The sequence below is a fragment of the Myxocyprinus asiaticus genome, chromosome 10 (assembly GCF_019703515.2).
Source record: "Myxocyprinus asiaticus isolate MX2 ecotype Aquarium Trade chromosome 10, UBuf_Myxa_2, whole genome shotgun sequence".
Taxonomy (NCBI): Eukaryota; Metazoa; Chordata; class Actinopteri; order Cypriniformes; family Catostomidae; genus Myxocyprinus; species Myxocyprinus asiaticus.
In genome coordinates, this window is record NC_059353.1 from 26,059,576 (window position 1) to 26,074,252 (window position 14,677).

General features: G+C 38.7%; 1 protein-coding gene across 1 annotated transcript; it reads left to right on the forward strand.

Annotated features, from left to right (window-relative positions):
- The first annotated feature begins 6,107 nt into the window (after positions 1-6,107).
- On the forward strand, positions 6,108-14,677 carry LOC127447143 (arginine and glutamate-rich protein 1-A). The gene is made up of 4 exons (XM_051708757.1): positions 6,108-6,621; positions 9,418-9,643; positions 11,858-11,941; positions 13,563-14,677. The coding sequence occupies exons 1-4, from the start codon at positions 6,362-6,364 to the stop codon at positions 13,725-13,727; spliced, it is 735 nt and encodes a 244-aa protein (XP_051564717.1). The 5' UTR covers positions 6,108-6,361; the 3' UTR covers positions 13,728-14,677.

Below are 14,677 nucleotides of genomic sequence, written 5' to 3' on the forward strand. Positions count from 1 at the left end.
CCAATGAAGCAGAGCTGGAACTACAAGCCTGCTTTGACTGCACTGACTGGAGTGTTTTTGATGCTGCAGACACCAATCTGGATGAGCTCACAGATACTGTGACTTATTTAACATTCAGCAATGACAAACCATGGTTTACAGCAAAACTCAGGCAGCTTCGTCAGGCCAAAGAGGATGCTTACAGAAGTGGGGATAAAATCTTGTACAATCAGGCCAGAAACACACTGACAAAAGAGATTAGACTAGCTAAAAGAAGCTACTCTGAGAAGCTGAAAAACAAGTTTTCAGCTAATGACCCTTCATCAGTGTGGATAGGCCTAAAAGACATTACTAGCTACAAGACCCCCCCCCCCCCCCCCCCAACATTGTAGAGCAGGGCTGCACAATTAGAAGTCAAGTCACAAGACCTGATGACTACAGACCCGTCACTCTGATGTCTGTGGTCATGAAGTCATTTGAGAGACTGGTGTTGGCCCACCTGCAGGACATCTCTGGACCCTTTCTGGATCCCCTTTAATTTGCTTATCGAGCAAACAGATCTGTGGATGATGCAGTCAACATGGGATTGCATCATATTCTGCAACATCTGGACAGACCAGGGACATATGCAAGGATCCTTTTTGTGGCCTTCAGTTCAGCTTTCAACACCATCATCCCAGTTATTCTCCGGACCAAATTAACCCAACTCTCTTTTCCCACCTCTGTCTGTCAGTGAATTACCAGCTTTCAGACAGATAGGCAGCAGCTAGTGAGACTGAGGAAATTCACTTCCAGCACCTGTATGATCAGCACTGGTGCCCCCCAGCGATGTGTGCTCTCCCCACTACTCTTCTGCCTGTACACAAGTGACTGCACTGTTAAGGACCCCTCTGTCAAGCTCCTGAAGTTTAAAGACAAAACTACTGTCATCGGCCTCATCCATGATGATGATGGTCTGCATACAGAAGGGAGGTTGAACAGCTGGCTGTCTGGTGCAGTCAAAACAACCTGGAGCTGAATACACTCAAAACAGTGGAGATGATTGTGGACTTTAGGAGGAACACCCCAACATTGACCCCACTCACCATTCTGAACAGCACTGAGGCTGCAGTGGAGTCATTCAGGTTCCTGGGCTCTACCATCTCACAGGACCTGAAGTGGGAGACCCACATTGACTCCATTGTGAAAAAGGCCCAGCAGTGGTTGTACGTCCTTCACCAGTTGAGGAAGTTCAACCTCCCACAGGTGCTGCTGATCCAGTTCTACTCAGCAGTCATTGAATCTGTCCTCTGCACTTCAGTAATTGTCTGGTTTGGTTCAGCTACGAAATCGGACATCAGAAGACTACAAAAGACAGTTCGGACTGCTGAGCGGATTACTGGTTGCCCCCTGCCCACCCTTCAAGAACTGTACACTTCCAGAGTGAGGAAAAGGGCTGGAAAAATCACTCTGGACCCCACTCACCCAGCCCACTACCTTTTTGAACTGTTGCCTTCTGGCCGGCACTATAGAGCACTGAGCACCAGAACCGTCACGCACAAGAACAGTTTTTTTCCCCCTCAGGCTATCCGTCTTATGAACAATTATAACTGCCCCATTGAGCAATAACTATGTGCAATACACAGTTTAGTCAATTTATATTAATCCAACATACTGTATCCTACCTCTTCTGCCATTACATTCCCTGCACTATATGTATATAACAGATTTGTATTTGTACATACGTATATATATATATATATATATATATACAGGGTTGGGGAGTAACGGAATACATGCAACGGGATTACGTATTTAAAATACAAAATATAAGTAACTGTATTCCACTACAGTTACAATTGAAATAAATGGTAATTAAAATACAGTTACATTCAAAATGTATTTTGATTACTGAAGAGATTACTTTGCATTTTATTGTCATTTGTTTCATTTAATATTCAGTCCTTTCAGATGGAAAACATTTATACATATAAATGATGCGATCCAAAGTGCATTTGAACAGCGGTGAAACACTTTCTTATCATGTGTTACATTCATACGAGCAGACAGAGAACTAAGTTTGAAGTAAGTTTGGAGCAGAAGAAATAGAAATAAACCTTGTATAAATTGTCAGCTTTACACTAAGCTAAAATGCTATTTCTAGCCATTTTATATGCACGTTGCTAGGCACGGTCATATTTTTTATCATGAAAATTCACGCTGGGGGCCTGGGTAGCTCAGCGAGTATTGACGCTGACTACCAACCCTGGAGTCGCGAGCTCGAAATGAAGGGTGCGCTGAGTGACTCCAGCCAGGTCTCCTAAGCAACTAAATTGGCCCGGTTGCTAGGGAGGGTAGAGCCACATGGGGTAACCTCCTCGTGGTCATGATTAGTGGTTCTCGCTCTCAATGGGGCGCATGGTAAATTGTGCATGGTTCGTGGAGAGTAGCATGATCCTCCACATGCGGAGTCTCCGCGGTGTCATGCACAACAAGCCACGTGATAAGATGCATGGATTGACTGTCTCAGAAGCGGAGGCAACTGAGACTTGTCCTCCGCCACCCGGATTGAGGTGAGTAACCGCACCACCACAATGACCTACTAAGTAGTGGGAATTGGGCATTCCAAATTGGGAGAAAAGGGGATTAAAAAAAATAAAAAAATTCATGTTGGATCATAATTGCTTTTTTTCTAGTAAGACCTTTGATATTAGGGCAAAAATCGTATTCTTGATAATATTTTTTTTATTGTTTTCCTGTAAAAAAATTTCTAAAAATCCTTAAAACAAGATCAATTAGATTGATCTTGTTTTAGAAACAACACTGCATAAAATATTTAGGTTTTTCAGAGAATGTATTTTTAACATGTGTATTTTGTCTTACTGTACTGGCAGAGTTTTTATAGTCAAAACAAGTGAAAAAATCAACCAGTGCTGAAGAAATAATCCAAAGTATTTAGAATACGTTACTGACCTTGAGTAATCCAACGGAATATGTTACAAATTATATTTTACAGCATGTATTCTGTAATCTGTAGTGGAATACATTTCAAAAGTCTTATTGTGTATTTCTGTATATACTTATATGTTCTATTTGCTTTTTATTTTTATTCTATTTATTATTATTATTGTATTGTTGTTGTATTGTTTGTGCACTGGAAGCATTTGTCACCAAGACAAATTCCTTGTATGTGTAAGCATTCTCTCATTCTCACAAAGCACATGATATCTGCCTTTGTTATCGTGTCTAATCCACTATGAGAAGTGAGAATTGTCTGACTTGACAGCGTGTATCTCACTTCTCCCCTGACTGCAGCCGCCTACTCTCATCTACTTTCAAGGCAGGCGTTTGTCATCTCAAACGAGCCTGTTGTTACCACTTGACCACCCAGTCAGACTCTCATCAATTGAGCTGATTGATGTACTTCTTCAGTGACAAACAATATATCATGATTGAAAGTAGCAGATGTAGAGCTAAAGTTATCAAATTTATTATGTGAAATATTTATTTTACAGCTTGAACTGATCATCAAAACTGACTGTTCATCAAAACAGACAATTTAAAAAGACCTTTTATGAGCGGCCCTTGTTGCTGTGCGCCTTGTAAGAATCTTGCGAGATTGACGAGAGATGGATCCCTTCTAGACACGACCACAGATCTCACCGATGAGCCTTTTTCACATGAATTGGAAACTACGTCACCAGAGGGTAAAGCTACTTCCGCTACGGCTTTGTGGCTATTACTTTAGTATACATTTACCTCGAATAACGCTTACGACAGTGTCACAATATAATGTACACAGAATTTATTTATCATCTTTTCCCAACTGATTCGGCTACTCAGGCTGCAGTCTCTTTTGAGTTTATATGCTCAAATGCAGTGCTGGTGTGGCTTCTTCACTAGCTTCAGTCTCATTAGCATAAATGAGAATCCTCACGTCACTGTATCACGAGAAATTAATTTTAAAAAGCTTTATATACTCCCAACACAGATGTCTCATTGAACCTTGTGTTAAACTCCCAAAAATTGTAAATGCAGTATAAATGTATAAATAATCAAATTAATGAAACCAAGTCATCCTGTTAAATTTACCTATTTTCATAAATTATATATATTATATACACAATGTACATTAACCCTACCATTCCTAGAGCAGTAGAGAGCAATAAGGAACTGTGCAATAAACAATGCATTTTATACTGATTATAACAATATTAACGTGTGTAAAGTGGCGTAAGCACTACATCGAATATTACAGGATTTACATAGGAAGAACATTAGCTATATACATTTTTCAAAAATTATAAAAACAGTCTCACGAAAAACAGCCTTGTCTCACGAAAGGGATATTTTCGGAACATTGTTCCATGGTTCCAATCTTTTATATATAGGGATACTAAAATCTTATTTTAAAATTCGAACCGTGTGCTATGTAAAAGACTTGAATTAATTTTATCCTGAATGTCAAACATTAATTTTACTTCACTCAGTTTTATGATGATGTCAGGAGTGTGTAAATGAGATGAAATATCAGATGGAGAGATGACAGAAGTGTCTCTGTTTATAAAAGTGTCCATGGTGGGAGCGATCAAATGTGATTTTTCCTGCCCTGCTTCTCATTCTGGAGCTGCACTTGTGTGAGAGAACGGAGCTGGCTGCCGATGATCTTCGCAGCACACGTGCTGTTTTACTTGCAATAATGCAGATACGACCCAAACAGACACAGATAATAACGATGAGAATTTATTATTGTATTTATCTTATTATTATAGTTATTTATTACTGATGTAGTCTATGACCAGTAGCAGCTTGAATATATCATTGAATATGCTGGATTCAGTCGCATTATGCCTTCCTTAAAGTTGTCAGACTGTTAATTAGAGCTTTGCAGAGTCACCAACAAAGCATAAAGTCAGATCAAACATTTACACGCTATTTAATTTGTATGAAGACTTTGATTTCAGCAGATCTTGCTCACATTTCAATGGCCATTGTTGATACCGGAAGTAAGTTTACCCTGCGAGGGCCACCCCCGGAAGCGAGAAACGTGGAAGTGTGAAAAAGGCTTATAGGGGTATCAGCTGGGGCTGCGTTCCACTTCACTTTTAACATCCACTGGCTAACTCCCCTAAGCACTTCCCCTCAGGGGAATCCCCGCCACCATTTTGGAAGTCCATTCCATTTTGTCCAGTGAGCGACGGAAGTTTCAGTTGACAGACCCTCAACCACTCGATTTTGACCGAGGGAGCGAGCCTACTCTGATGTATGCTTCAAGCAGCTCCATATCCCACAATACAACATGATTGTGATGTGACAGCAGATTGCACTTCATAAACTCCACCCCCACACAACTCTAATGTATGATGGAAGTGAAGTTAGGTCAATTAAGCAGTTTGGAAAAGTTATATTGAGATTTAACAGCATAATACTTGTAGCTACCTTAAACTGTTTATCACAGAGTTATGTGTTCATTGTTATGTTACCATTTCCGTTTGTGTAAATCTTGATTAATCCTTTCTAACAATTAATTCTAATGAAAAAATAAATAAATTAAACATTCAAGATTTATACCTAAGCCTCTGAAATCAATCTCCGAAAACATTGTTTTCTCAGGTGCAAAAATTACTAAATAATTCCACAAGTTGTCTTCAGCCTTCAACATGCTCCCATTGCATGTCTTCCGCCAGTAGTGTTTTTTTTTTTTTTTTTTTTTTTTTTTTATTGCCAAGGAAAAACATACATAAATAACAAATACAGATGTACAAACTTAATAAAAGTAGTACATACAAATATAAGTGAGAAGCACCAAATAATGTCTTCCGCCAGTAGTGGACACGCGCAACGTACGCAGTGACGTACATCCGAGTCCATGAGACGAAGTGAAGTTTGCGAGTGAAGGGGATACAATTTTGAAATGGAACGCAGCCTGGTTCAGGAAAGGAGGCTGTCGTCTTAAGTGAGAGCTTTTCATTTTTAAAAAGCATACAAATACCAGATAGAATAGCTCCCATAACTGTAGCAAATTCTTTATGAGTAACATATATATATATTATATTCAGAGATAAATTATGTATACCTGAATAAAAGCCCATCATTATTAAACTTAAGGGATTTGTTTTAAATTATGACCCTGCACGACATTATCGTCATCCCGAAAATAACCGGAAAGAGTCGAACGCGTTGGATTATGGGATAAGAAAGTCAGGAGGGAGTCGCCGCCATATTGTTTGATTCCGTAGATTCACTGGAGCAGAAAGCCACAAGCAAGACTGTGATTAAACGAGTTTATATTAAACAGTAACACAGTTAACCGTCATATAATACTGTACAACGACTTTACAGACAGTGCTGCATTGATTAGCCCCTCTCATCTGGTGTCAGTCGGTTTAAAACTGTGCAGAAGATGGGTCGCTCGCGGAGCCGCAGCACATCTCGGTCTAAACACTCCAAACACAGTCGCAAACGGAGCCGCTCAAGATCCAAATCCAGCAAGAAGAGGAGCAGACGATCCCGCTCCAGATCCGGCAGCAAAAGAGACAGAGGCGGCTCACCGCCCGACCGGACCGACGTGTTCGGCCGGACAATGAGCAAGAGAATCCTCGAAGAGAAACAGAAGAGAGAAGAGGAGGAAAGGAGAGCAGAAATGGAGAGACAGAGGAAAATGTGAGCTTTATCTATCTATATGTCTTATTTTGTTTAAAATAATTTGCAAATTGCCAGATGTACCACTATATTGTATAGAAAGATATAATGCCCATATCTCGCTCACTTGTCTCTATAAACTGTCACGTGCTTGGACAGCTTCATCACTTCAGTTACATGTATCAGGATGCAACACTATGCTGTTTAATGTTGATACGAATTTGAAAGAACTGGGCTAGTGGTTCAAAAAAGTGATACGTTTCATGCTACATGTCTGTATTCTATGAACATTCAACACACTGATCAGGTCATCTCATCACTGAGATCTGCTGTCCATGTTAACCGATATGGCTGAGCTGTCACAGATTGTTGACATCTCTTTTATGTTTGGAGACAACTGGTATAAAGTTAAGAGGTTTGTGGAAGAGAAAGAAGGTGGATCCCAATGAAAGGACAGGAAGAGAAGTGCTGCAGCCTCAGGCCTGATCAGATGATCATCTTCTCTTTAAGTAGTTAAAACCACATTGAGGGTGTTTTAAAACTCAAAAAGGGGCCCTGGCGAAGATGAATAGGATCAAGTTTCATGCCACTGAAATCAAATCAAGAGATGGTTGCAGTGTTATGGTCACTTTACTCACTAGTCTGTCAGTGTCATTGTGTTTGGTCTTAAGGCCAGGTATGACATCCTGCTCTACTCTTTTTAGTCATGCTTAAAGCGTAAACAACTGTAAAACGTGCTTTTGTAATGTTGAACTCCTTCCAGGATGGCGGACCTTCCATTATGACAGGGTTTATGATGTTACTGTGCTGCAAAACATGTTTCAGTTTAGAATTTTGTAGATCACCGGTCGTGAACTTTTGATTTACCAATTAATTTCCCATTTTTAAAGACGTAAACCTGGTGATCAATGATTAGACTGGAGCATCAGTCAATACGTTTACATGCACTTTGAAAGTTTGATTTTAGTCTGACTGAAATCATACCAGTACGATTTTTGCGAAGTCGGACTAACAGACCTAGATAATGCGATTAAAGCTCGGCTTCATCCAGCAAGTACACATTAATTAGGCCACAGTTAGCCTCAGCATTTTACACATGCTCCGTGTGTCTAAATGAATATTCCAGGTTAAGCTCAATCAACAATATTTGTGGCATAATTAGGGATGTGCACAAGTATATCTTGGCATCTTTGGTCAAAGATCTTCTGAACTGAGATGAAAACCTCCATGTTTTACCATAGGAGAGAGCATAACAGTCAACTAGTGTGTTATGACAGTAAGTCACCGTTTGCAGATACAATAAAAATGAATGGGGAGAGCCGTAAACTGACACTTACCTGTTGCAAAATTGTCCGTGTCTTCTCTTATAAAACAGCAATTTTATGGTAGTAACTCCACAAATAGTTAATCCTAAAAGAATTGTTTAGTTTAAAACATGTTGAAGATTAGTGTTAAAGTTATGAGCTGTTTCCTCACAAAAGCAGTTAATTCAGCACACTGAATCATCCATTAAAAAAAACAAAACCAAAAAAAACAAAAAAAACAGCCTCTGGTCTCCCCGCCAGTATTCCCCCCACAGAATATCTATGGGACCGCAGCGTAATGCATTGCTTTGCTAACCTTGTAGGCTCCCCTTGAAAGAAGGGCTTTCAACAAGTGTGGCAATACTTGTAATAGTTTGATTCTTATTTAATTCTCTGTTGGTATTCGATTCTTGTTAGAGTCATACATACCAACTGACAAGGATCTTCTTTTATGGTGGAAAGAAAACGCGAAGCGTTATGAGAAACTCAGAAGCTTTTCAGACCAGGATATGTGCATGTGTGTAAAATCTCTGAACCATGCAGAGCACATTTTTTTAAAAAGCCAACTTTCACAACATGTGAAATCATAAACATTTCATAGCCTTTATGTAGACTCTGTTTATGTATGTGCATTACCCTAATGCTGTCAGTATTGTTTTTTTTTGTTTTTTTAATGTAAACATCAGGTGAGTGCAAGTGTTTTTTCTGTTATTTTTAAATCTTAAGTTTTAATCTTCTTGTTCATTTAAAAAGAAGAAAAGCATAGTTTGTTGAAGTAAGCTTATTGATACCATTATTGGTAACGTTTGTGAATAAAACAAAATACAGCCTAAATTTAACGTACATGTCATGCTTGTTTTTTTTTTTCAACTTACATTTTAATTTACGAGTAACTGATTATTAAATTATTAGAGTACTAAACTACAAAATTACTACTAAATGCCCATCCCTGGACATAATGTTGATTACCATAAAAATGTATTTAAACATTAAAATACTCACTGTTTCAAAAGTATAGCCACAAGAAGTAGCCTAAACAATATGCTTGTTAACATGATATTAGAGTAATAAAATTGCTTACTAGCGGCTATCTAGACCTTCTGTCATGTAAACCAATAATGAGGCTAGGTAGCTGCTAACTAGCTAGCTATCCAGCTAATAATGTGTCATTGTGTACCAAACAAGAGAGCAGTGACAATGCAATACAGATATCGACTGACTGAACACAGCAGCAACTTTAACATCAACACCATTTCTGTTTATTTTTGTACAACTTAGGTCCATAGCGCTGTAACGTCCACTCATTTTTTGACACGAGCCCTTCAGTTGACGTTATGACTTTTAGGCTGCAGCATTTGTCGTGTAAGCTCGATTAATGTTACTCTAAGGTTACTAGTTTTCCATCAGCCTTCACTCTACATTTATCATTGTGTATAAGTTAAGGGTCTGATCTCTGATGATGAAACTGCAATGTTTGAGCTTTTCTTTCTTGTATCGTCCTCCTCCCCCACAGCCGTCAACAGGAGATCGAAGAGCGTCTAATCGAGGAGGAGACAGCACGGCGCGTAGAGGAGCTGGTGGCTCGCCGCGTGGAGGAGGAGCTTGAGAAACGGCGTGATGAGATTGAGCGGGAGGTACTGCGGCGGGTGGAGGAGGCCAAGCGCATCATGGAGGCGCAGCTTTTGCAGGAGCTAGAGAGGCAGAGGCAGGCTGAACTGAATGCCCAGAGAGCCAGAGAGGTAACGCTCGGTCGTTCGGAACACAGCGGAGCTAAGCCGCAAACCACACACCTGCTGCCTTGGCACAACCTAACACTCGTTCCACCCCAAGAGAGAGCAGGAGATGCAAAGTAGCTGAGGAAGATAGAAATAAATTTGCTAAATTAATTGGGTGGGGAATGCAATTAGTTGTTGGGATGCAAATTAGTTTAAACTTATATTTTTTTATAACGTGATGTTTAATGAACTGTTGGGAATAACTAAGGACATTATTCAAGTGGATGTTTAGTGGGTCATGGGATCCGTGGCATCTGTGACCGGTGGAGTTTGGCGTCTTTATTCTGTAGACAGACAAGCTTTGCACTTTTTCTGTTATGTTTTATTAATGCGATTTCATTGAATCAGGGTCAATGGGACATTTCCCAGCAGACACACACACCTCTAGTGCTCTCTCAGGGGTTTCAAAGTGAATGTTTTGCCATGGCTGTGAGGGACCAAAATTTGTGTATCCCATCTTCTCTCTCCTCTCTTTTTATTCATCACTACCCTGCTCATTTATTTATGTCTTATTGTTTTACTTTCACAAGGGTATGAAACTGTTTATCTTGAATAAAAAGATTTTCTTAAAAAGGTCACTCTGCATTCAGACTAGGACTGTTTTTGTTCCAGAGCTTTCAATTTAAACATCCACCATTGTCTAATATGCTTTGAAAGGTCAAGACATAATGCTGTTTTAGGTTTTGCAAGCACATCAGACCACTTGTGGCTACCATACCGCACTTTAACTAGTTAATTTGTGGAAGCCACAGCTTGTAATTTCACCCATACCTGTCACTATATTATAGGAGGGTTAGCATGCACTAATTGTAGAGACTCCATGTGTTATGAACAAGAAACTAATTCCATTCCTCAAGCACACACAATATCCAGCAGCTCAGCACTAATAGGGTTAGATATGTGCCCTCCTTCTGCTCATTTTAGAGTTGTGCCCATCATCTATAGGCTATTCCAATATGCTCCGTTACAGAAGTGTTAAATTAATCTGTGTTGTTTGTAGATTTAGCATTTGCTAATAGGATGATTTTGTCTTCTTTGCATCATAAAACATTCCACCCCCTCCCTTTATTGCTCAACATTTTCTGTCATTTGTGCTTTATATTTATTAATTACTGATTTTAATGCAGATTTCTTAAACCATTTTCCCTTTGACTCTTACGTTTTGACGTCATTAAAAGTGCAGTGTTGTAAATGTACTTTTGTGTCCTCACAATTTCCTTTTCCTCAGGAGTGCTGGTGTCTGGGGACACACACTGACACACACATACACTCACCATAGTTTGCCATTGAGCTTAGACCCCAGCACATAACTCTTTTTGTTTTCAAACAAATGCAGTAATCTAATGAATGACCCCATCTTTGTGTTTTTGCAGTCATTAACAACGTTTAACATTTAATAGCCTGATGTCCCCACACGGTAATGTTTATGGTTATGATCAACATAATTTTCCTGGACTGTGCTATACTGCATGTGGTGTTGATGTGTAAGAGCACTAGCTTGTGCTAGCCGCTCAAGTGATTTTAAAGGGGAGGTGCTGCGCTGTCCAGGACGGGACACACGGGACCTGGCAGTAAATACTCACCCCTTTAATCAGCAGTTGTGTAGGTACAGTACACAGTCAATGGAGAAAAGCGTAGGTATACAAGCATTGGTGAGCTTCTACTATTCAATCTCTCCTTTAAGTTTCTTTTTCTCTCTCATTTTCTTTTGAAACTTCTTGCCTATGGATGCTTATAAATTTAAAAAAGAGAGAACAAGCTGATTGATTATTTTTTTTTTTTTTCTTTTTTCATCTGCAAAAGAATGAGATTCTTTGTTAGTTGTTGATGTGTTGTCTTTATATACCTGTTCTGTATGTATGTAAATTAATGCATAAATGAATGTCTGGATAAAATGTAGCAGGTTTTAAGTTGTGACTGAATACATCCGTGGGTGGGTTTTTTGGTCATTGTTGTATACGTATAGGTAAGCTTTAGACTTTTACATTTGATGCTGCAGATCGAAAATGTGAAATGTGGTGAGCGCTTGAATGCGGGTGAGAAAGATTGTGTGAATGTTGCTAGCTGGTACTTGGTTGTGCAAGTGTAGATGTGTTTGAGTGTTAAACTGGATGTATGGGGACTTGTTTTGGAGAATTTGATGGCCCGCCATAACATGTCACCGTGTCACCCCTTTAGGAGAAAGAAAAATCCAAACGAGAAGAGCTGGAGAGAATTTTGGAAGAAAACAACCGAAAAATTGCAGATGCACAGGCTAAGCTGGTTCGTATTTTACATATATTACATATGTAAAAAATATATATATAGTTTATGAAACATTTAACAAGACAAGCACGTATTTTAGACAACAATAAAAACAAAAACAAAGGTGAAACATAACAGTTTAGTGCATTTTTGGTTTCAAATATGTAGACTGGGGGGAAAAAAATAGTTAATGTTGAAGCTTTTAAAACATGCTCTCTTAGAAGAGGTGGTGGGGGGATGTTTGGTATGTCCACACTAAAAGCATCTATTGGTTATATATGACAGAGTTTCATGAGAAAACCTGAAAATATCTGGTAATTTAAAAATGGCAATTTACAGGCATGTCACTTCTAAATCCAAAAGCAATCTCTTTAGAATTATCATACAGTAATCACAATTGACTAAAAAAGGTAATGTACATTCATTGGACAAGGTGAGAAACCCAGCATGAACTCTTTTATTCAGAGTACCCTTATTTATACTAGCTAGTGGGTGAACATTGAATATCAAGTGCACTGATAATTGAAAGCTCTTGAGGAACAATTCTTTATTTATTTTGAGTATGCACAAAATGACTACCTCATTCTTGACAACACTTCTGTGGGGATACTCAAGATTTTGTTATTTTACATTTTAACATTTACATTACAACATCTTTCATTTGAATGATGTGGAAGTTCTATTACCATGAAAGTAGCACTCCATCGACATGGGCTTAAAATATGTTTGACCCATGGTTATCAATGTGCTTGGCACATATGAGCATTCAGTATGGGTGCTTTGCAATGCCAACCACATCTCCGTGTGACCTCTTTTTGTATCTTATCCATTTTTTTGAAACTATTGTTTCCAAAAGTATGTACGGGGACTCTGCGACCATTTTCCAAGGTAACCATAGTTTCCGCCAAAACATCCAGTTACTGCAATTATTGTTACCTTTATTTTCATATGGTATCACCTTGAAACTGTGTAAGAAGTATTTTCCTGAATAATACTAAGTTACCACAGTTTATTTTTGGGGGAAACTATGGGTTGCTATGGTACATGTTTGAAGGGGTTAGGAAGGGTTGAGGAAGCTCAGTGCTTCGTAATATGAGATATTTTATTCCAGTTCTAACCAGATGTAATTTATCAATTTTAACTTAGACTTTTTTATATATCAACAATTTGAGAGTGAGCATGTTTGAATGCATATTCAAATGTTTAATTTCAGTTGAATTCAGTGTAAGGATAGTATTTGTCCTAAAATAATTAGTCTATATCATAACAGTTTTAGTCTTAGAAAAGTGAATAAATTAATGGATACAGCAAATAGAGCATATTGCACAGTTTAGTTAGCATGGGTCCCAGGTAAACAAAATGTCTTATTTGGGCCCTGGGCTGAGCATTTTTAAAAATCCCTGCTCTAGAGCAAGTTTTAATTAGTGTAATTTTAACAGGTTTTACATAATGCATTAACTATACATTTTTCCCACAAAAATAACACCAACCCTTAATAATGTTATAAATTATTACAAAATGCAGGGAAATTTATTATATTTTGCCTCTTAAGATATTTGTTACAAAATGGTGCAGGTTATTACAAAATGTGGTGTTATTACATAATGTGTTTTTACAGCATGCCTTTGATTTGTTTCAGGCTGAGGATCAGCTACGTATAGTGGAAGAACAAAGGAAGATCCATGAGGAACGACTGAAACTTGAGCAGGAGAGGCAGAAACAACAGAAAGAGGAGCAGAAGATTATATTGGGGAAGGGCAAGTCCCGACCTCGCCTCTCCTTCACTCTCAAAGCTGTGGAGTGATTCTCTCCTCTTTCCTCTCTTCTTTCCTCTCCTCTTGTTGGATGTGTGCTTCATGTTGAAGTGAATCGGTTGGAGTCTCAAGGAGAGGTCTACCCTTTGTGCTGTTTTCCACAAAAAACTGCCCTCAGTAGATCTAGTGTAAAATGACCCCTTGAATCCTCACGCTTCAAAACTGGACTTACAGATCAGCTGCCATTTTGCTTTTTATCAGTGTGTTATATAGATATTTGACACTGTTATGCTGGGTGCACGTCCTTCAGAAACATCAGGCTTTTTTTTCTTTTTTTTTTTCTTTTTCAATGAGCAAAAAAAAAAATGAAATGTATGTATGAGTGTGTGGTCAGTTGGTCATTTTATGTCAGTGGTTTGGGAGCTCTCTTGGAACAAACTTTAAAATAAACCTGGAATTAACTTTAACCACTTTTTCTGTTCATAACATCCAGCTGTTGTAGATGTATTAAAAATTGTAAAATGTTGTTTAAATTGAGTTTGTTAGGGCTTATTTAATTGCGGTCTTATTCAAGACACCTCAAAACCTTGAAGAGCTCCTAAACTGCTGCTTTACACATTGTTCCTATAATCACTAATGATATGCGCTGCATTTATTGCATTGTAACTTAACTCAAATTTGTCTTTTTTGATACAACTCACTCATAATGCTCGAAGCGTAGAAAGGAATGTGCGACCAGCACTTGTTCAGCATTTTCAGTGCAAACATTTTAGTGGAAAAGGTTCAAATATGCAAGTCTTGTAATGTCTAGTGCTCTGTTGGTACCTTAAGGAAATCGGGAATCACAGGTAAGACTAGTTAGGGTGTGTATGCGAGCGAGCTTGTGTGGGTGTATGAGAGTATGCTAGAGGGTGGTATTCTCTTGTGGTAAATTTACCCCTTTTCTTGTGAACTGGGACATTTCGTGTGTTCACCAATAAATCCCATGAATGCAACTTTA

Excerpts from the sequence above, each read along its gene's own strand:
- LOC127447143 (XM_051708757.1), top strand. The coding sequence starts at position 6,362 with ATGGGTCGCTCGCGGAGCCGCAGCACATCTCGGTCTAAACACTCCAAA. Across the intron at positions 6,622-9,417 it reads ATGGAGAGACAGAGGAAAAT|CCGTCAACAGGAGATCGAAG; the intron begins GTGAGCTTTATC and ends CCTCCCCCACAG. Across the intron at positions 11,942-13,562 it reads CAGATGCACAGGCTAAGCTG|GCTGAGGATCAGCTACGTAT; the intron begins GTTCGTATTTTA and ends GATTTGTTTCAG.